Raw genomic sequence first — 21382 nt, forward strand, 5'->3', positions numbered from 1 at the left:
TTACACCTGAAGGATGGCATCCCTAATTCTGATCTGCTCCATTTAAGTGTGCAGAGTGGACTGGCTGTGGTTCCTCAGCAGCGAGAGGGGAAGCACTCTGCACATTCTCAGGGACAATCCCATCTGCATTAGTATTGAACCCTATCTTTGCAGACCTGTGTCTTGAGTTAAGGATGATTACGCGGAGGGGGCGAAAGCCTAGCCCCAGCCCCAGCCCCACCCGTACAAGCGAAACGCTTTTCTCGCTATTCCCCAATGACCGGCTCTCGCACCTCCACCCTGCTCCAGCAATGCAAAGAGTTGGCTTTCCCGCTACTCTGTCACATGACGGGAAGCGGAAAAAAGTAACAAGTCTTTAAATGATCCCCCCATGAAATTGCAAAAGAACGCGGGTTCCGTTGCCTGGAAAAAAATGCATTAAAGAAATCCCTTTTTCTTTGGCTGCGCGTTTAGACCGGCGCGGGCGGAATCCGATCTGATGGAAACGGATGAGACGATCACGGAGCCAAAAGGGATCTTCCGGCTGGGCCAGGGGACCGCTGAGCTTTGCTCCCAGGTAAGGCAGAAGGCGGGGAATAGGGATGGTGGTGCTGCTATCCCATCCCTGGTCTGTCTTGGGATTCTGTTCTTAACAATCCTGTGAGGTAGTGTAGGCTAAGAAAGAGCGACTGGCTGCCTGGAAGTCCCCCTATGGCGTTGTAGGGATTGAATCCCACGTCCGCTAGGGTTGCCAGCCTCCAGGTAGGGCCTGGAGACCTCCCGCTTTCACAATAGATCTCCACCTGACAGAGATCAGCTGTCCTGGAGAAAATGGCAGCTTTGAAGGGTGGACTCTGTAGTATTGCACCATGTTGAGGCCCCTCCCCTCCCCAAACCCTCTCTTGGATCCACCCCCAAAGTCTCCAGGTATTTTCCAACACAGACCTGATAGCCCCACACGTCCCTTCTGCGCAAGCCGAAGGGGCTTCCACATTCTCTCTTTCAAAAGTTAATTTTAAAAGCTTTTCCACGCTTTTTTGGAGGGGAGGGGAGGACTTTGAATTGGTGACTACAGCAACAGCATTAAGAACATAAGAGCATAAGAGAAGCCACGTTGGATCAGGCCAATGGCCCATCCAGTCCAACACTCTGTATCACACAGTGGCCAAAAATTTATATATATATATACACACACACACATACTGTGGCTAATAGCCACTGATGGACCTCTGCTCCATATTTTTATCTAACCCCATTGCAGATGCTTCTATGGTTTTCTATGCATCAAATTAGATGCTTTCTTTATGGTTTCCTCCCACTACCACTACACCACATAGCAGGTGTATGTAGGGGGAGGTGTTTGTGAGTTTCCTGCATTGGGCAGGGGGTTGGACTAGATGACCCTAGAGGTCCCTTCCAACTCTATGATTCTACATAGCAGTTTTCTTTGTGACTAGCTGCAATGAAGAACAGACCTCTCAGTTTGCGTGGTCATTTCTGTGTCTGGAACTACCTGAGCTGGAACTATGCGAGCTTCCAGGTCACCAACCTGGAACAGGCACCTCAGCAAGTTAAAAATGATGGTGGACTTGCACAGGTTATTAAATGCCAGCTCTCTGAATGTCAAAAATATATTAAAAGACTTTTTGAGAAGTACTTCTTTCACCCTTTTACTCCAGTGCTCAGTGATGAAGGAAAAGCATCATGTATATGCTCAGAGACATTTGGATTATATATTGTTACTTCTCAGACAGTGTGAGGGAAAATCTTTCTCTTCTTGAAATTCTGGCAAAAGTAGACAATATTGAAATATGTAGGCCAAAGTTTTGACTGGGTATTTGTTAAATCGACTTTTTTTGTAGCAGGAACTCCTTTGCATATTAGGCTACACTCCCCCTGATGTAGCTAATCCTCCTGGAGCGTACAGTAGGCCTTGTACTAAAAGCCTTGTATGCTCTTGGAAGATTGGCTACAGCAGGGGTGTGTGGCCTAATATGCAAAAAAAGCCCTGGATCTCCCTAAGGTAACTATGATTAAAAAAATAAATCATGCAATCATTTAAAAAATAAGAATCATCAATATTACAATGAGACATTAAAAACAAACCAAGGATATAAAAACAGCATGAATGCCATAAAACAGTATCTACAAATGATCAAAAGCTAATCACTAGACTGTACACATTAATAAAGATTCAAAATGTAATTACGTGTGTTCAAGGAAAATCCCAAAGACAAAAATATGCAAGTGTTAACATATTTTTTTGAACAAACATGTTAGGCAGGCCATGAAAACAACTAACAATGGAACTGCTTAGTTAAAAATCTGGATGAAAAGAAGTGTTTTGGTCTAGTGTCTAAAAGAACATCAGGTGAGCCTCAAGTGGGGAGAACATTCCAGGGTACGGTGCCACCCCTAAAAAGGCCCCATCTGTGGTTACCATGTACCTTAACTGTGCAGGCATGGAATGGTCAGCTTCCCTAAGCATACCTAGCCAAATTGGTTTTCTCTTCCAGTGTCTTATGTGTATTCAGGAGTGAAAATGGAGGAAGCGAATGCACCAAAAGCAGTTCTTCGGGAGAGGCTGGAAGGAAGAGGAAGAGACCTTCATGTCCTGAAGGTTGGGACTGTGAGGGAATTTCTCCCTGGGCCCGGCCTACAACAAGTTAAGCAGAAAACTGAAGAGGGGTTTCAACAGCCCTGGGAAGACCAATGGCAGGCACTTCTCAAGGCAGTGGCATCTCCCCCCTCACAAGGTGGAAATCCATGCAAGCTGGAGTCCTCAGGCGGGGGTGAGACTAAAGATTTTCAGCCCTCCTCTGATGGAGAAACTGCTGCCAACCAGAGGTCTGGGGGAGAGGGAGAGTCCCACAGCCTGCTGAGCCTGAATGGAGACACTCTGCAGGTCTCTGGGAGACTGGGAGACTCTTCTGGGACAGTGAAAGAAGAGACTGTGGATGAGGACGATGTTGGTTTGGAAGTATGGCAGCAGCGCTTCAGGACTTTCTGCTATGAGGAGCACGGGGGTCCTCGACACGCTTTCGGCCATCTCCAGAAACTCTGCCATCAGTGGCTGAAACCAGAGAGGCACACCAAGGAGCAGATCCTGGAGCTGCTGATCCTGGAACAGTTCCTAGTCATCCTTCCACAGGAAATGCAAAGCTGGGTGAAGGAACATGACCCCAAGAGTTGCACCTGGGCAGTGAGCTTGGCAGAGGATTTCCTGAGGAGAAGGCCCGAAGAAACCGAGACGCAGGAACAACAGGTGAGGCTGTTATCACAATCCCTGGAGGCCCAAGGATGGCTTCCACGCCTCTGTCCCTCTCATGCAGAATGGCAGGAACTCCGTTGAGCTTTCTCATGGTCTGTCTGATGTCATGTGTATGACCTATGTAAAAAAAAGGTAAAGGTAGTCCCCTGTGCAAGCACCAAGCGTTACTGACTCATGGGGTGATGTCACATCATGATGTTTTCTTGGCAGACTTTTTTGTTACGGGGTGGTTTGCCATTGCCTTCCCCAGTCAGCAAGCTGGGTACTCATTTTACTGACCTCGGAAGGACGGAAGCTGAGCCAACCTTGAACCTTGAACTACCTGAACCCAGCTTCTGCCAGGATCGAACTCAGGTAGTGAGCAGAGCTTGGACTGCAGTACTGCAGCTTATCACTCTGCACTACAGGGCTCCTGTGACCTATGTACCTAGGTGTTTATACCAGCAAATTCCCCAAGAATATGGAATGTTTCTGAACATTCCAAGACAGCCTCTTGGGGTCACAAGAGGCTTCATCGCTGAGACAGCGATGAAAGCCTTTACCGTGTTACAACACGGGTGGAAAAGATTTTGACTGGCCAGGTCAGGAAGTATTTGCCGCACAGGTGTTACAGGAGGGTTTTTCATCTATACTTTCTTTATTTATTTTAGTATATTTGTATTCTGTCCATTCCTCGTAGGTACAACATATGATAAAACAATAAAAAACAATAAAAACATTTTATAAGCAAACAACTCAACAGTGTGACTTTTGCTGCCCCAGCTCTTTTCTAAAATGTCATGCTTGGAGAGATTTTACTTGTGCAGGGAGTCACAAATAAAACCAGTCCGTTATCTGCTGCTCTTGGTACCTTCCCACACACTCCCACCTCCAGTGGGGGAAGTCCACATAATCCATATATCTGAGCCATGACTTGTGCAGACTTGGCGTTCTGTCAAGTAATCCTACAAACCAGTAACACTTCACCTAACTAATACAGAGGAAGTGTGACTACCTCCTAGCCCTGATATACCAGCACCAGCTTCTGGATTTTATTTTATTTATTCTATTTAGCGGATTTATATTCTGCCCTTTCTCATATGGGTTCAGGGTGGATTACAGGCATAAAAACAGATAAAATACACAATAAATTAATAGTCTACAATTAAACAATTACAACTCACTAAAAAATGTAATACAGGCGGGACAGGGCACATTTTGCAAATTAAAACATAGTTAACAGCCCAAATATAATTGTTCAGATGGTAAGTCATGGTGGGGGAAGACAATAGGTGATATTATAGACAATAAAAAGAGAGGATGCCCGCTTGCCTCAGCCAAGGCCTGGCGGAACAGCTCCATCTTACAGGCCCTACGGAATGGTTACCAGTAGGGCCCGGATCTCCATGGGGAGCTGATTCCACCAGGTCGGGGCCAGGGCTGAAAAAGCCCTGGCCTTTGAGGTAAGTCAGACATTCTTTGGGACATTCTGTTGATATTTCTGTTCTAGGCATTGGTGTCGTTTGCCAAGGAGGAGAAGTTGGAGAATTTGTCCAAGACTGAGCAGCAGCCATTGGACGGTGTGAAAGCTGAGCCCACTGGAGAGGACAGTGACAGGGACGCCACCTTGAAGGGTAAGAAGTCACAGGCCTAAATTACTGAATACTGCACAGTTCCTGGAGTAAATCTAGCATGCACACACAAACACACTCTCCACTGTGGTGTGCTACACAAAGTGTCAGATTAGGGCTGAGAAAAAATCTTCTGAAGGAATTATCTGCCCTGGTTAGCATAGTTTAATGACTAACAGTGTAATTCCAAGCATAATTGCACTTTTCCACTTTCACTAAAGCTTAGAAAGGTAAAACGCTGCTTAGGAAAGCGCTGCAGAGAACAAATCAGGACCTGGGAGGGTACTGGTTCAAATCTTGGCAGCTGCCTCAAACTGACCAGGTGGCCCTAAGCAAGCCACCCTAGAATCATAGAATCACAGAGTTGGAAGGGACCTCTAGGATCATCTAGTCCAACCCCTTCACAATGCAGGAAACTCAAACACCTCCCCCCAAATTCACAGGATCTTCATTGCTGTCAGATGGCCATCTTGCCTCTGTTTAAAAACCTCCAAGGAAGGAGAGCCCACCACCTCCTGAGGAGGCCTGTTCCACTGAGGAATTGCTCTAATGGTCAGGAAGTTCTTCCTAATATTGAGCCAGAAACTCTTTTGATTTAATTTCAACCCATTGGTTCTGGTCCTACCTTCCAGGGCCACAGAAAACAATTCCACACCATCCTCTATATGACAGCCCTTCAAGTACTTGAAGATGGTGATCATATCACCTCTCAGCCACCTCCTCTCCAGGCTAAACATGCCTAGTTCCTTCAACCTTTCTTCATAGGTCTTGGTTTCCAGACCCGTCACCATCTTCATCGCCCTCCTCTGGACCCGTTCCAGCTTGTCTATATTCTTCTTAAAATGTGGTGTCCAAAACTGAACACAATACTCCAGGTGAGGTCTTACCAGAGCAGAGTAAAGCGATACCATCACATCACATGATCTGGACACTATACTTCTGTTGATACAACCCAAAATTGCATTTGCCTTTTTAGTCACCACATCTCACTGTTGACTCATGTTCAGCATATGATCCACTAAGACCCCTAGATCTTTTTCGCACATACTGTTACTAAGACAAGTATCCTCCATCCTATAACCATGCATTGGATTTTTCCTACCTAAATGCAGAACTTTACATTTATCCCTGTTAAAATTCATTTTATTGATTTTAGCCCAGTTTTCCAGCCTGTCAAGGTCATCCTCAGTTAAACATTAAAACATCAATAAAACAAAATTTAAAACCACAGATTAATTTGGTGCTACAAATATAACATAGCTTTGCATAGTGATGGTATAATTCCGCATTAAAAAGCCAGCTGGAAGAGGCATCTGGGGTAGGAGGATGTTTATTTGTTTATTTGAACCATTTGAGTGGGGCTTTTCTGCTACTTCATTCAAAGTGGTTTAGAATTAAGCAGGGCTTTTGTTGTAGCAGGAACTCCTTTGCATATTAGGCCACACCTCCCTGATGTAGCCAGTCCTCCTGGAGCATTTAGTTCTTAATTGCAGGGCTTTTTTTATAGCAGGAACTCCTTTGCATATTAGGCCACACCTCCCTGATGTAGCCAGTCCTCCTGGAGCTTACAGTAGGCCCTTTACTAAGAGCCTTGTAAGCTCTTGGAGGATTGGCTACATCAGGGGTGTGTGGCCTAATATGCAAAGGAGTTCCTGCTATAAAAAAAGCCCTGCAATTAAGAACTAAACCTGCAATACAATATACACAACAGGGGGTCAGAAAAGGGAAGAGGAAACAAAGCAAATTCCGATTCATTAGGTAGTTTTCTGGTGTAGGCTGGGAAGAGATTCCTGGAGACAGAGAACCCTTATTTTATTTACGTATAATATGTATACCCTACCATCCCATAAAACATACATTCAAAGTGGTGTACAACCTTCCATTAAAACAATAAACGCAATAAAATAAAAAATAAAAACAACAAAAAGCAATAAAAGCAACCAAGAAGAGAGTGCATATGCTAAAACAACAGCCCTTAGAGAAACCAGATACAGCAGACAGAAGATAAAATAGATGACAACTGTCAGCATCTATAAAAGCCTTCAGTCACAGCTGAAGTCAGATGATATAACGCTCCACTAAAGTATCTTGAGGCAGATGTAAAGACTTTGAGAGAGGAAAAGTGTTTTTCCTGGCATGCCTGAGCTTGCAGAACTAGCACCAGGCCAGTTTTTGGGGGGAGAGTGTTCACAAGCTTTGGTGCTACCCCAGAGCAAGGCCTGCTTTTTCTGCTCACCCACTTTGCCAGTGACTGCTCAGATGGTTTCCTGAGCCCAGATGGCATAGGTTTCTACTAATAACAACTAACCCTTTGAATCCTTAAATGGCTATAACAGCTAAAAACTGGTTAAGATGCTATGTGCCACAGAGGAGATCAGCTTCAGAGAGCCAGTTTGGTGTAGTGGTTATGAGTGGTGGACTCTAATCTGGATTGATTCCCCATTCCTCTTCCACATGCAGCCTGCTGGGTGACCTTGGATCAGTCACAGCTCTTGAAAGGGCTCCTCTCTCAAGAGCAGTTCTCGAAAGAGCTCTCTCAGCCCCACCTACCTCACATCACAGGGTATCTGTTGTAGAGAGAAGGAGGGAGGAAGATTGTAAGCTGCTCTGAGACTCTGAGTAAAGGGCGAGGTCTAAATGCAATCTCTTCTTCTTCAGTCTAAAAGAATGTCAGAGATAAGATGAATGATGGAAGGGTGCAGCGTACACAATCAGTTGAGACCAGGGCTTTTTTGAGCAGAAACGCACAGGAAAGCAGTTCTGGCTGGCTTGGTGTCAGGAGGTGTGGCCTAATATGCAAATGAGTTCCTGCTGGGCTTTTTCTACAAAACAAGCCCTGGTTGAGATACCAGAACTTAAGGAGCGGATGGGTGAAAGTGAAATGGGTGGAGGAGATCCAGCAGACTTCGAAGGGGTTTTGAAGTGACCACATTGAAATCGCAACAGGCTATGTATTGTACAGGGGGGAATTCAGCTGATTCTTTGGCAGTAGGTTTTCTCATTTTCCTGTATTTTCTGTTTTACTGTCTACTCTCCTCACAAACAAAGCCTGTTTCACGTTTTCCGCTTCTTCCTACAGAGCCTGAGCACAGCCAGCTTGCCGAAGAAAAGAAAGCCTATCAGTGCTCTCGCTGTGAGAAAAGCTTCCTCTGGAGATCCCACCTCACAAGGCATGAGAGGACACACACGGGAGAGAAACTGTACGGCTGCTCAACTTGTGCAAAAAGCTTTGCTCAGGCATCCCATCTTGCCATCCACGAGAGAACCCATACGGGAGAGAAACCGTATAAATGTACAGTGTGTGGGAAAAGCTTCAACCAGAGTTCAGTCCTTTCCCGACACATGAAGAGCCACACAGGGGAGAGAGGGGGCAAAGGCTGTGAGAAAAGCCAGGAGAGGTCACCTCTTACAAAATACATAACGACCCTCACAGGAGAGAAATTATATCAATGTTCATGGTGCGAGAAAACCTTCAAGCAAAGGTCTCAACTCCCCAAACATGAAAGGATCCATACAGGAGAGAAACCGTTTTCATGTTTGATGTGTGGGAAGAGTTTCATTGCCAATTCCGATCTGACTGTTCATGAGAGAATCCATACGGGGCAAAAACCGTACACGTGCTCCTATTGCAGCAGGGGCTTCAGTAACAGTTCGGCTCTTTCGAAACACAAAAGGTCCCACACGGGAGAGAAACCGTATAAATGCCTGACCTGCGGGAAAGGCTTCAGCGACACTTCAGACCTCACCAAGCATAAAAGGACCCATACGGGAGAGAAGCCATACCAGTGCTCTGAGTGCGAGAAAAGGTTCAGTGACAGCTCACAGCTGGCGAAACATGAGAGGACACACATGGAGGAGAAGCCATACAAATGCTTTGTCTGTGGGAAAGGCTTCCGTGAAAGCTATCGCCTCATTAGACACAAGATAAGCCACACAGGAGACAAGCCCTACGCTTGCGCAGTCTGTGGGAAACGCTTCATTGACCAATCAGGCTGTGAGAAACACAAGAAAAGTCACACGGGCGAGAAGCCACACAAGTGCTCAGTCTGCAGCAGAAGCTTCAGTGCGAGATCAAACCTTCTCAGCCATCGCAGAGCCCACACAGGAGTGAAGCCGTACAAGTGTGCCGTCTGTGGGAAAAGTTTGAGCCGACAATCGCACCTCCTTAACCATCACAAAACACACACCGGAGAAAAACCTTATAAGTGTGTTGACTGCGGCAGAAGCTTCATTCAAAAAACACAGCTTCTTATCCACGAAAGAACCCACAAGATGGACAGTCCATGATTATTCCCTATTTGGGAAGATCCCTCAAAGGGGGTCTAGTAAATGGCCTAAGAACACCACATGACCTGATACTGCTGATAGTTTCAGACGCCAACTGTGTTGGTGTCCAGTAGAAGAGCTAGATTCGAATCCAGTAGTACTTTAGAGACCAACAAGATTTTCAGGGTATAAGTTTTGGAGAGTCAACGCTATTATTATTATTATTATATATTGCTTCATCCCAGCCAATGCCGGTCTCTAGGTGATGTACAACAAGAAATACACATACAATCAATAAAACCAGTAATTTAAAACAGTTGCTGCTACCCACAGATGAGGGGTAAATAAATATGGCCCTAATTTGTCTCCTGGGGGCAGAGAGGCCACTAGGGGCACTCCAGAAGAGCAGTGGGACAAATAAATCAATAAATATTTCATCTCCAGCAGTCAAAAATCTTTATATTTCCCCCCTCCGCCGGTTTGGTGTAGTGGTTAAGTGTGCGGACTCTTCTCTGGGAGAACCGGGTTTGATTCCCCACTTCTCCACTTGCACCTGCTGGCATGGCCTTGGTTCAGCCATAGCTCTGGCAGAGGTTGTCCTTGAAAGGGCAGCTGCTGGGAGAGCCCTCTCCAGCCCCACCCACCTCACAGGGTATCTGTTGTGGGGGAGGAAGGTAAAGGAGATTGTGACCGCTCTGAGACTCTTCGGAGTGGAGGGTGGGGTATAAATCCAATATCTTCTTCTTCTTCTTTTTTTACAGTGGGGAACAAGCTGTTCTTGGATGCTGTACTTTAAAAAGAATTCAGGCAGCCCTGTCCTGGGTAGCCCAGGCAAGCCCGATCTCATCAGATCTTGGAAGCTAAGCAGGGCCAACTCTGGTTAGTACTTGGATGAGAGACCTCTTTGAAATACCAGCAGTCAGGAGGCAGAGGCAGGCTTTACTCAGTTTACTCAGAATAGCCTCTAGTCCCTCAGTAGGGGTCAGTTACCAGAGGTTGTCATGACTTCCAGGTGCAGATGCACACACACACAAAATACAAAAATACCGAAAAAGAGAATAATTCAGGCAGAAGAGGGGGGAAACATACCTATCACATTTTTATCCCACTTTCCCCACAAGGATCCCAAGGTGACATACATAGTTCTTGTCCCCACGCTTCCATTTTATCTCACCGCCCCCCCCCCCCATTTGAGCATCACAACAGCCCTGTGAGATAGGTGAGACTGAGAGAATGACTTGCCCACAAGACCCAGTTGAGGGTCTTGGCTGAGTGGGGGTTTGAACCTGAGTCTCTTGTTCCAGCAGGCTAGCCACTGCTTCACACTGTTTTTCTGTGTTTACACTTGTCTCATGATGAGGTCATCTATTCCTGAGATAAAGCATCACTCGTAATGTGAGGAAGAAAGCACATCTGAAGAAAAAAGAGCTTTTGCTTTTTTGAAAGTAGGCCTGTGCAAGTTTTGAGGCACCAAAACAAATGCAGCCCACAACTTCACCAAGTCACCAAGACAAATACATGCCACAGTCTGGATCATATGTTCAGCTGTATAAGTGTTGAATGTAACATAAGAATCAATTTGCGCATGTACAAAGAAAAATAAAGTGTACACTGTGCATGGATTGTACATGCATTCACTATAACTTATGAACAGGGCAACTACTATAAGAACATAAGAGAAGCCATGTTGGATCAGGCCAGCGGTCCATCCAGTCCAACACTGTGTCACTCAGTGGCCAAAAAACCCAACAACAGGTGCCATCAGAAGGTCCACTAGTGGGGCCAGGACACTAGAAGCCCTCCCACTGTCCTCTCCCCACCACCCCCGGCACCAAGAATACAGAGCATTGCTGCCCCAGACAGAGAGTTCCATCTATATCTTGTCGCTAATAACCACTGATGAACCTCTGCTCCATATATTTATCCAATCCCATCCTGAAGCCGTCTATGCTTGTAGCTGCCACCACCTCCCGTGGCAGTGAATACCATGTGTTCATCACCCTTTGGGTGAAGATGTACTTCCTTTTATCTCACTATCAAATAGTGGGAAAGTTCCCTACCAGGAGGCTGAAGACTTTGGGGCTTTTCCCTTTATCAAACAAGACTACTGAGATGGGAGGGACCTGATAGAGGGTTATAACATTATGCATACGGGGAGGGGTGGGATAGTGATGACTTTCCTTCTTTCTTAAAAAGGTATTCCCTTGTGCAAGCACCAGTGGTTTCCGACTCTGGGGTGACGTTGCTTTCACAACGTTTTCACCCCGTTTTTACGGGGTGGTTTGCCATTGCCTTCCCCAGTCATCCACACTCTCCCCTCAGCAAGCTGGGTACTCATTTTACCGATCTTGGAAGGATGGAAGGCTGAGTCAACCTGAGCCGGCTACCTGAACCAGCTTCTGCCAGGGATTGAACTCTGGTCATGAGCAGAGTTCAGACTGCAGTACTGCAGCTTTACCACTCTGCGCCACGGGGCTCTTTTCCTTCTTTCTTACAGCACTCGAAATTGGGATGCCTAATGAAATTGGCAGGCAGTGGATTCAACACTGGGCTAGGGAAGGCAATTGCGTTGGAGAGGGAAAAAGTCTTTCCCCTTTAATGGAGGCCTAAATAGGGATGCCAGCCTCCAGGTGGGACCTGGGGATCCCCCAGAATTATACCTCATCTCCAGACTGCAGACATCAGTTTCCCTGGAGGAAATGGCTGCTTTGGAGGGTGGGCTCTGTGGCACTGCACCCGACTGAGGTCCTTGTCCTTCCAGTCTCCCTCCTCCAATCTCCAGGCGTTACCCAGCCTGGATATGGCAACTCTACCCCTTCATCCCCTGTCAGTGGCTGCAGTGGGGGAACCTGGCAACCCTAAATAGCATAGTTTTCCCTAAATCCAGGTTGGGGAAAGTCGTGGAGATTTGGAGGGGAAACTTGGGGAGGGGCCTAGTTTGGGAAGGGGAGGCATGTCGGTGGGGTGCAATGCTACATAGAGCCCATCTTCCAAAGCATCCATGTTCTCCTGGGGAACTGATTTCTGTAGTCTGGACTGGGATCCCCAGGTCCCACCTGGAGGCGACCTCCAGCCCCCCATCCCAGAGGGCTTCAGTGCCATATGTCTATTAAAGGGGGAGGATATTTTTCACCTGGCCTGTTGACAACACCTCATCCGGAGGGGGGTGGGTCTAGGGTTGCCAAGTCCAATTCAAGAAATATCTGGGGACTTTGGGGGTGGAGCCAGGAGACTTTGGGGGTGGAGCCAGGAGACATTGGGGCGGAGCCAGGAACAAGAGTATGACAAGCATAACTGAACTCCAAGAGAGTACTGGCCATCACATTTAAAGGGACAGCACACCTTTTTAAATGTCTTCCTTCCATAGGAAATAATGAAGGATAAGGGCACCTTCTTTTGGGGCTCATAGAATTGGACCCCCTGGTCCAATCGTTTTGAAATTTGGGGTATACTTTGGGAAGAGGCTCTAGATACTATATTGAAAATTTGGTGCCTCTACCTCAAAAAACAGCTCCCCCAGAGCCACCGAAACCTCCAGATCAATTCCCCATTATACCCTATGAGAAGACATTTCCCTCTCCACCCCCCCCCCCCCCCCCCCCCCGTTTCTGGGAAATCTGATGCAGGAGAACAGAACTCACCTCCGGAGGTGCAAAGGCACATGGTCCTTTGGGGGCGTGGCTGGGCTCCCCTCCCTTCACCGGCCAGCTGACTGGGGGTGGGAAGCAGCCTGAGAAAACGGAAGAGCTCTGGCTGCTGCGATCGGGGCTGGGTGGGAAGGGCTGCCGTTCTCCCCCCTCCCCTCCCCCCCGCTTTCCCTTTTATGGCCAGCGGGGGGAGGAGGCTCCAAATCGGAAGTCTCCAGGCCTAGCGGGGGATTTGGGAACCCTAGGTGGGTCTGCGTCAGCAAAATCTTTTTGAAAGGGGAGACTGGGGGAGGAGATAGTGTGGGCAGAATGAGGGCAAAGCCAAACCTTCGGTGACTGCTAGTGAGCATGCTCGGGGGGCGCCGCGCTGCGCGTCTCTATCATAATAAGAGTCCCCCTTATTCTAATCTCGCTGTTTATTCGCTCCGTCTGTCCCGTCGTCGTCTTTCCCACGGGAACTTGCTTGGGTGCTGCTAGGACTACGTAGCGATCGCAAGGTATGGGCTTTGCCGAGGAGGGGAAATTTGGATGCAACGGCAATAGTGCATGCGGCCCCGATCCGGCAGCTTGGGGTTGGCAACTCCATGGCCTCTCTCATATGTCCCAGCAGGAGAGGCACAAAGAACCCCTCCCCATCCATTTTAAACATTGAAAAGTATTTAATTGCAAATGGGCTGCAAAGTAATTTGAAGTCTTTTGCAGCAGCCTAAGATCCTCCCCGCCCCATGCCTCTGTCCCTCCCCATTTCTCATTGCTCTTATCTTTTCCCCTCTGTCGGCTCCTTCCACCTAGGTTTGGGGCACAGAAAAACAAAGCCTTATATCTCCATTTTAAACCCCCTTTCCCTAACTAATTACTCTTTTTGGCCATCCTTCTAGAACCATGGGCAATGTAGTTTTTCTTTAGCCCGGGGATTGTGACCCTAAAGAGAATAAGGACTGCATTTCCCAGCAAGCCCCTTTTCCCACACAACACCCACCTTCACGCCCTTGCCCGGCTTTATTTTGGGGTGGGGGAAGTAACGTGAAAATATATTATTAGTCTGTTGCCGGGTTGTTCACATTTACCTGAAATTAGTTCCGTCAGGGCTTTTTAAAGCAGGAACGCAATTCCGGCTGGCTTGTCAGGGGGTGTTGAGTAATACGCAAATAAGTTCATGCGGAGCTTTTTCTACAAAAAGCCCCATGTGAAACATTGGTGACGTCAGAGGGTGTGGCCGAATATGCAAATGAGTTCCTGCCGGGCCTTTTCTTCTAAAAAAGCCCATTATGTAGTAGAGCAAAGTTTGAGTCAGTGGTACCGTTAAGACCAACAAAGTTTAATTCTGCGTATAAGCTATTGTGCGCATGCATGCTCCAAATTAAACTGTGTTGTTGGTCGTAAAGGTGCCCCTGGATTCAAACTTTGTTCTGTTGCTGTTAAAGCTGCAGTACTGCAGTCCTAAACTCTGCTCACAACCTGAGTTCGATCCCCGGCGAAGCTGGGTTTTCCGGTAGCTGGCTTGAAGTTGACTCAGCCTTCCATCCTTCCAAGGTTGGTAAAATGAGTACCCAGTTTGCTGGGGGGGGGGGGGGGGGAGTGTGGATGACTGGGGAAGGCAATGGCAGACCACCCCGTAAAAAAGTCTGCCATGAAAACATTGTGAAAGCAATGTCACCCCAGAGTTGGAAACGACTGGTGTTTGCACAGGGGACTTTTCCTTTTCCTGAATCCATATACAATGTATGACTTATTCCTGGGTAAATGTGCTTAAATCAGTCAGTCCTAAGGGAAATCAACCCAGTCTGTTCACTGGAAGGTCAGATGCTGAAGCTGAAGCTCAATCACTATGGCCACCAAATGAGAAGGGAGCACTCCCTGGAGAAGAGCCTGGTGCTGGGAAAGACAGAAGGCAAAAGAAGAAGGGGACGACAAAAGATGAGATGGCTGGACAGTGTTACTGATGTAACAAACACGAATCTGAGCAGACTTTGGAGGATGGTGGAAGACAGGAGGGCCTGGCATGACTTTGTCCATGGGGTCGCAAAGAGTCGGACTCGACTGTGCAACTGAACAACAACAAAATGTGCTTAGGCTTGCACAGGTACAGTGGCTCTCAGGTATGTTTTGTGCTAGAGTCAACTCAAGAGAGCTCCAGCCACACAAGGAAAGTGTAAGTGTGGGGCTGAAGGGTCTGTGATATTAATATACAGTTTGTATTGCTAGAATTATTGCCATTTGCAGCAACTGAAATCTAAACATAGCACCTTACCGTTCTAAAGGGAGCATCTTACATTACACCTTACCAGTTCTAAAGGGAGTCTGGGATCTTAGGGTACCTGTTTTCAACTAAGCAGATGGTTACTCATTGTTCTGAATAAAACTAAGTTGGTCTTAAAGGTGCAACTTGACTCCTATTTTGTTCTATCAGTAGAATAAGTTTAAAGTAAGACATTTTCTGTACATGAATTGGTGTTTTGGATTTTACATTTGGACTGACATGGATGTAAACAACTTCTCTGTACCAGCCACATTTCTTTATGCTGCTACAGGACAGCAAATGCCTCTGTGACAAGCAATTTCTTTGTAGTATGTTTTTTTTTCCTCCTGGAAATTTTCCTGTTTCTCTCAACTCCTTTACTTTTTCATCAATGTGTGGCTGAATTGCCCTTGTAAACAAGGAAATTTCCCCTCTCTGGCCACACTGGAGACTTTAGACCAGTTGTAGGTAGACAGTAGCATCTATAACTGAATTTCATTTCCTGTGTCAATGAGGCGAGCACACCCTCTCTGAGGAGGCTCTTGGTGGAAATGTACTGTTGCCATTCCCCTGGCAATTTCATTCTTTATGAGTTTGACTTGGACAAAAATGAAATACTTCAAGCATGGAAACAGGAAGAATCCACAACCCTTCTGAATGTGTGGCTGCCATATTCCAACAGGCCTCCATGAATCCATGAAAGATTTAAAACTAGCTTAGGAAAGATGGCCATTGACTGCATACAAGAATGGGGATCTGCTTGAAGTAAAAATCAGTGTAGGGTTGCCAGGTCCAACTCAAGAAATATCTGGGAACTTTGGGTGTAGAGCCAGGAGCAAAGCTGTGACAAGCATGAATGAACTCCAAAGGGAGTTCTGGCCATCACATTTAAAGGGACCGTACACCTTTTAAATGCCTTCTCTCCATTGGAAATAATGAAGGATAGGGGCACCTTCATTTGGGGCTTATAGACTTGGACCCCCTGGTCCAATCTCTTTTAAACTTAGAGGGTGTTTTGAGGAGAGGCACCGTTTAAAGGGATCATGGAAATAATGGAGGATGGGGACACCTTCTTTTGGGGTTCCAGTCTTTTTGAAACTTGGGAGGTTTTTCTGAAGAAAGGAACCAGATGCTATGTTGAAAATTTAGTGCCTCTACCTCAAAAAACAGCCCCCCAGAAACTCCTGGATCAGTTCTCCATTATATCCTATGGGGGCCAGTCTCCATAGGGCATAATAAAATGCCCAGCAGACGTTCAGTCCCCATAGAAGCAAATGCCTCTGTGACAGCCAATTTCTTTGTAGTATGTTTTTTTCCCCTCCTGGAAATTTTCCTGTTTCTCTCAACTCCTTTACTTTTTTATCAATGTGTGGCTGAATTGCCCTGTAACCAAGGAAATTTCCCCCCCTCTGGCCACACTGGAGATTTGCTTCTTTCTGCATCACAGCTTGCTTTGCCAGGTTTGCTCAGTTGCATGGGTGCTACAGAGCAAAGCCTCTATTTTCTCCATTGGCTGACCAGCACATGAAGCAACATAAGTACAAAAGCTTGCACAGCCCAGCCATTTCATGTTTCCCCCTGGGTCTTAAGCTTGAAGCATTGACCATGAGATTTCTGTAATGAGTGTCACTAAATCAAAAGTAGGTTTGCAACTTACAAACACAGACACCTGAACAACACCTGGACAGCATACTCAAGATTGCTACAGCACAGACATTGTCTCCAGATTTTGATGCAATAATTCAGAGCAAGAAGTGTCAGTTATCAGAAACTAAATAAAATATCGCAAGAGTGCTAATCTTTTAAGCATATTTTATTTTAAGTTTTTAAAAAACCTTTGTGTTTGTGTCCTTTATAGATTTTATATCTTTGCTACCTGGCATTAGATTTTATGACACACATGACCCGGCCAGGTTACATGTCAGATCTGCCCCTCATAACAAATGAGTTTGACCCCCCTGCCATAGGGTTTTCAAGGCAAGAGACATTCAGAGGTGGTTTGCCATTGCCTGCTTCCATGTCACATCCCTGGTATTCTTAGGAGGTCTCCCATCTAAATAATAGCCGGAGCCAACACTTTTTGGCCTTTGACATCTGATGAGAGAGGGCTTCCCTAGACTATCCAGGTCAGAGCTTTAATTCTGAGTGGTGGTGTTGATTTTGTCTTTCAGATGCCTGTGAATTTTAAGGAAACTGCTGTATATTTTGGGGAACAGCAAGGGACTTTGCTGGAACAAGGTCAAAGGGTTCTGCAGAAGAGCACTATGCAGGAAAAAGATGGAGAAGTAGCCTTTTTAGGTAAGAATCTTTTAGCCCCTGGAAGGCTTGGATAGAGGTGTGATTTGCCCTGAAGGGGAAAAAAAATCATGTCCCTTTAATAGAGCCTTATCAGGATACTTTTATCAGGTGATGTTTATAAGCATCATGACCATGAGAAGCTTCAGCCACCCTTTCCTTACATGTTTAGTCTCTGTCAAAAGGGTTCACAAGGGTTCCCCCCTCCATTATGCGTATATAATTTTATTAAGCACAGCTTGCATTATACAGGCTTAAATTCAGGTGTATTAAATTCTTCACACATGAACACACTATGCTTGAACACACTATACTCATGAGGGAATGAAAATTATTTTAGTGCCTCCAAAACAAATACAGAGATTTGGCATGCGAGCAGCCTGAGACAATCGCATGATTGGACAACTCTGTCACTTGCAAGCCAGTGATTTGAAATGTACCTCAGGAATCTGCCAGTTGGAGAGCAGCCAACCCACATCATCATTCACAACAAAATTGCTCACAGAGAAAGAGTTACCAAGAGAGTGTTGATCAACTTTGCAGTATCCAAAAAGAGATATGACAGTTTGACTGATAGAATACAGAGCCCCAGAGACGTGTGACATGGCTGTTATTATCTATCATTGATCATATTTGTATCCCACCCCTAACTCTTCATTCAGGGACTTAGAGCAGCAGTTACAGATTTATCCTGTTCTTTTGACTAGAAATGTAATACTTGGAGATTAGTCTGATCCTTAAGGCTTAAAATCTTCTGTCATATCCTTGTCGTTTGCTGTTGGAAGTGTTTGTGGATAGTTTCAAGGTGGATAAGAAATCTGAGATGAACAGGGAGTAGTGAACATCTGCTCCCTGTTCATCTCAGATTACTTATTTACTCTGAAACGATCCGCAAACATTCCCAATAGCAAATGACAAGAATATGACAGAAGATTTTAAGTGGAAGCCTTCAGGATCAGACTAATCAGCCCATCTACTCCAGTGTCCTGTTTCTTACAATGGCCAAGTTTGTCAGCCTCTAGAAGGCCTACAAAGCTGAAAGTTCCAGTGACATTCAGAGGCATGGAGGTTCTGTTTGGCTATTGTTGGATTTATCATTAATGAATTTGCCTCCTTTCATAGACATCTAAGCCTGTAACCATCATTATGTCCCATTTTATAGGTTAATGATGCATTCTCTGTCTTTATTAATAATTAAATTAAATTATTATAATAATAATTAAAAATAAGGGGGAGAAAAAATCAATTATTTGTTTCTCCTAATAGGCAATGGACTGGCGAGTGAAAATAAAGAGGATCATCAGGTACAAAGAACTGAGGAAGAAGAACAGATGTTGTCGAGAAGAGGTGAGATGTCGATTTCTCACTGTCATGACGCAGGAGAGATGGCTGTGAATCGTCACAGACCAGAGAGGCATCTGGGAAACCCCCTAGCAAAGAAAATGGACACCACCATTCCTTGTGCTGAGGCGTTGCAGGATCTTAGCAAAGGCACAATCCACAAGCGAACCCGCAAATCTCAGAGTCCAAGGACGTGCAATGAGTGTGGGAAAACTTTTGCCCAGGCTTCGAATTTTTTGGCACACAAAAGAATCCATACAGGTGAGAAGCCATATAAATGTTCACACTGTGGGAAAAGCTTCACAGAAAGGTCCAACCGTAACAGGCATCAGAGAACCCATTCAGGAGAAAAACCATATCAGTGTGTGGACTGTGGGAAAAGCTTCAGCTTTTGGTCAGACCTCATTAGGCATGGGATTACCCATACAGGAGAGAGACCGTACAAATGTTCAGACTGTGGGAAAAGCTTCAGCCATGCCTCTACTCTTATTAGGCATGAGAATATCCATACAGGAGAGAAACCGTATTCCTGTACGGACTGTGGAAAAAGCTTCACCCAGAGTTCCTCCCTTTTAGCGCACAAAAGGTTGCACACAGGAGAGACGCCGTTCATATGCCCCGTGTGTGGAGAGACCTTCAACTGGAAATCACACCTGGTGACGCATAAGAGAATCCATTCAGGGGAGAGACCATATAAATGCGCCAAGTGTGGGAAATGTTTCATTGAAAAGTCCAAGCTGAATAGACATCAGAGGACCCATACAGAGAAAGAACTTTACGAATGCTCGGAATGTGGGCGAGTCTTTAGCATTAGATCCAACCTCATTCGGCATGAAATAGCCCACAGGGGAGAGAAATCGTACATGTGTTTAAGCTGTGGGAAACGCTTCAATCAGTCCTCCAAGCTGATGAGGCATGAAAGGATTCACACTGGAGAAAAACCCTATTCCTGCACGGATTGTGGAAAGAGCTTCAGCCAGACCTCCGAACTGCTTAGGCACGAGAGAATCCACACTGGAGAAAAACCGTATAAATGCACCATTTGTGGGAAGAATTTCAATCGGAGATCCCACCTTAATACACATAAAGCAACCCATATTGGAGGCCAGCCATGCAAATGGGCAGACGGTGCAGCACTCTATCATTCTGGTTCACTCCATATTACTGGGATGAATACTCCGCAGCAGGTTTCTACAAGGGACCAGCCTCATAAATGCTTGGCAAATGAAGAACGGTACAATCCTGGCTCACTTCTTGTTGCTGGCCTGAATCTGAACAGGCAGACACACACAGGCGGACAGTTGTACAAATGCCCGAACAACGAAACAAGCTACAGCCATTGTTCCTTCCTTGTTGCGAGTGTGACTCCACAAGAGAGGATCCTTACAAAAGACTCGCCATATAAATTCTCAGGCCAGGAAACAAACTGCAGACACAGCAGCCCTTTGTTTATGGCCCATGTGGACACTCAAGAAGACTTGCTTGCGAGACGTCGGCCATATAAATGTCTCAGCGGTGGCCGAAGCGAAGATGACCCCTCCCTCATTATAACAGATGTGAGCACTCACCAAGAAGAAAAAGTGTTTAAATGCTCCGAGTGTGAAAAGACCTTCTGTTGGAGATCTCACTTCATTCGCCACAAGAGAATCCACACAGGTGAAAAACCGTATCGTTGTGTGGACTGTGGGAAAAGCTTCAACCGGAGTTCACACCTCGTTCGACATGGAAGGACTCATGAGGGGCTGAGACGGTACATTCAGGCTGAGGAAGAAACCTCAGCTGAAGATCGACTTCTTTTTAACACAAATGAATCTGGACAGGAGGTTGATCATACAGACACACGGCCTGAAGGAGGAGTGTCTGTTGTGACTCACACCATGTTACACACCAGAGAATTTGTAAAGGAGACAAATCTTGCAGATGTTCAGTGAGACTGCACGTAAGATTAAACATAAAATAATCTTTTCTAGAAGAGGAAGCCAGTAGCAAGAGTGCCAGTTAGACATCCATTCTCTGAAGAGACTCCAAGCAAAGATGCTACAGGTCTCATTCACACACATAAACACACACAAAGAGAGCAGATTAAATGGTATAATTGTTCCTGTAGTGCTGGCTATCACATGGCTGAATGCTTGTGTACATGTATCTTTTTACGAGAGGAAAGCACAAGGAGGGCAGGAGTTCCGCAGTGGCACGCGGACTGCAGAAAACGGGGGGCGTGCAGGTTAAGAAGATCAGTTCTGTGAGCAGAGTTTTCATTTGCAGTTTGGATCTAACCCATTAAGCAGGGATTTTTTTTGCAGGAACGCAGTTCCAGCTGGCTCGGTGTCAGGGGTGTGTGGCCTAATATGCAAATTAGGTTTTTTGAAGAAAAAGCCCTGTGAGAAACAATGGTGATGTAAGGGGGGGTGGCCTAATAAGCAAATGAATTCCTCCTGGGCTTTTTCTACAAAAAAGAAAAAGCCCTGCCATTAAATATACAACTTCCCTGCACATAGAAACTTTTGTCCCTGATTTTATCTGTGTGTGGATAGAGGGAATTTTCTTTTACATGGGTAAGCATGCAGCCATGCTGTTTCTCACCCACTTTCGGCAATGGTACAATCTGGAAACTGTTTTAACTCTTTGTGTACTGTTTGGATTATTCTTAGGCTTCTTATTCATGCTCAAACTGAGTAAGGTGTTTCAGTTAAAATTTAGGTCTCACAAAAAAAACCCCTTCATGCTAGAAATG

The 21382-nt window shown here is 45.9% G+C and overlaps 2 protein-coding genes across 2 annotated transcripts; both read left to right on the forward strand.

The window, feature by feature from the left end:
- The first annotated feature begins 514 nt into the window (after positions 1-514).
- On the forward strand, positions 515-9153 carry LOC132571790 (zinc finger protein ZFP2-like). The gene is made up of 4 exons (XM_060238584.1): positions 515-556; positions 2496-3244; positions 4740-4863; positions 7940-9153. Exons 2-4 carry the CDS (start codon positions 2522-2524, stop codon positions 9145-9147), a joined length of 2055 nt encoding a protein of 684 aa, XP_060094567.1. The 5' UTR covers positions 515-556; positions 2496-2521; the 3' UTR covers positions 9148-9153.
- Positions 9154-13071: 3918 nt separating this feature from the next.
- On the forward strand, positions 13072-20754 carry LOC132572166 (zinc finger protein 436-like). Its single transcript, XM_060238967.1, has 3 exons — positions 13072-13270; positions 17184-17310; positions 18574-20754. The coding sequence occupies exons 2-3, from the start codon at positions 17184-17186 to the stop codon at positions 20577-20579; spliced, it is 2133 nt and encodes a 710-aa protein (XP_060094950.1). The 5' UTR covers positions 13072-13270; the 3' UTR covers positions 20580-20754.
- The last annotated feature ends 628 nt before the right edge of the window (positions 20755-21382 follow it).

This window comes from Heteronotia binoei, chromosome 5 (assembly GCF_032191835.1).
Source record: "Heteronotia binoei isolate CCM8104 ecotype False Entrance Well chromosome 5, APGP_CSIRO_Hbin_v1, whole genome shotgun sequence".
Lineage (NCBI taxonomy): Eukaryota > Metazoa > Chordata > Lepidosauria > Squamata > Gekkonidae > Heteronotia > Heteronotia binoei.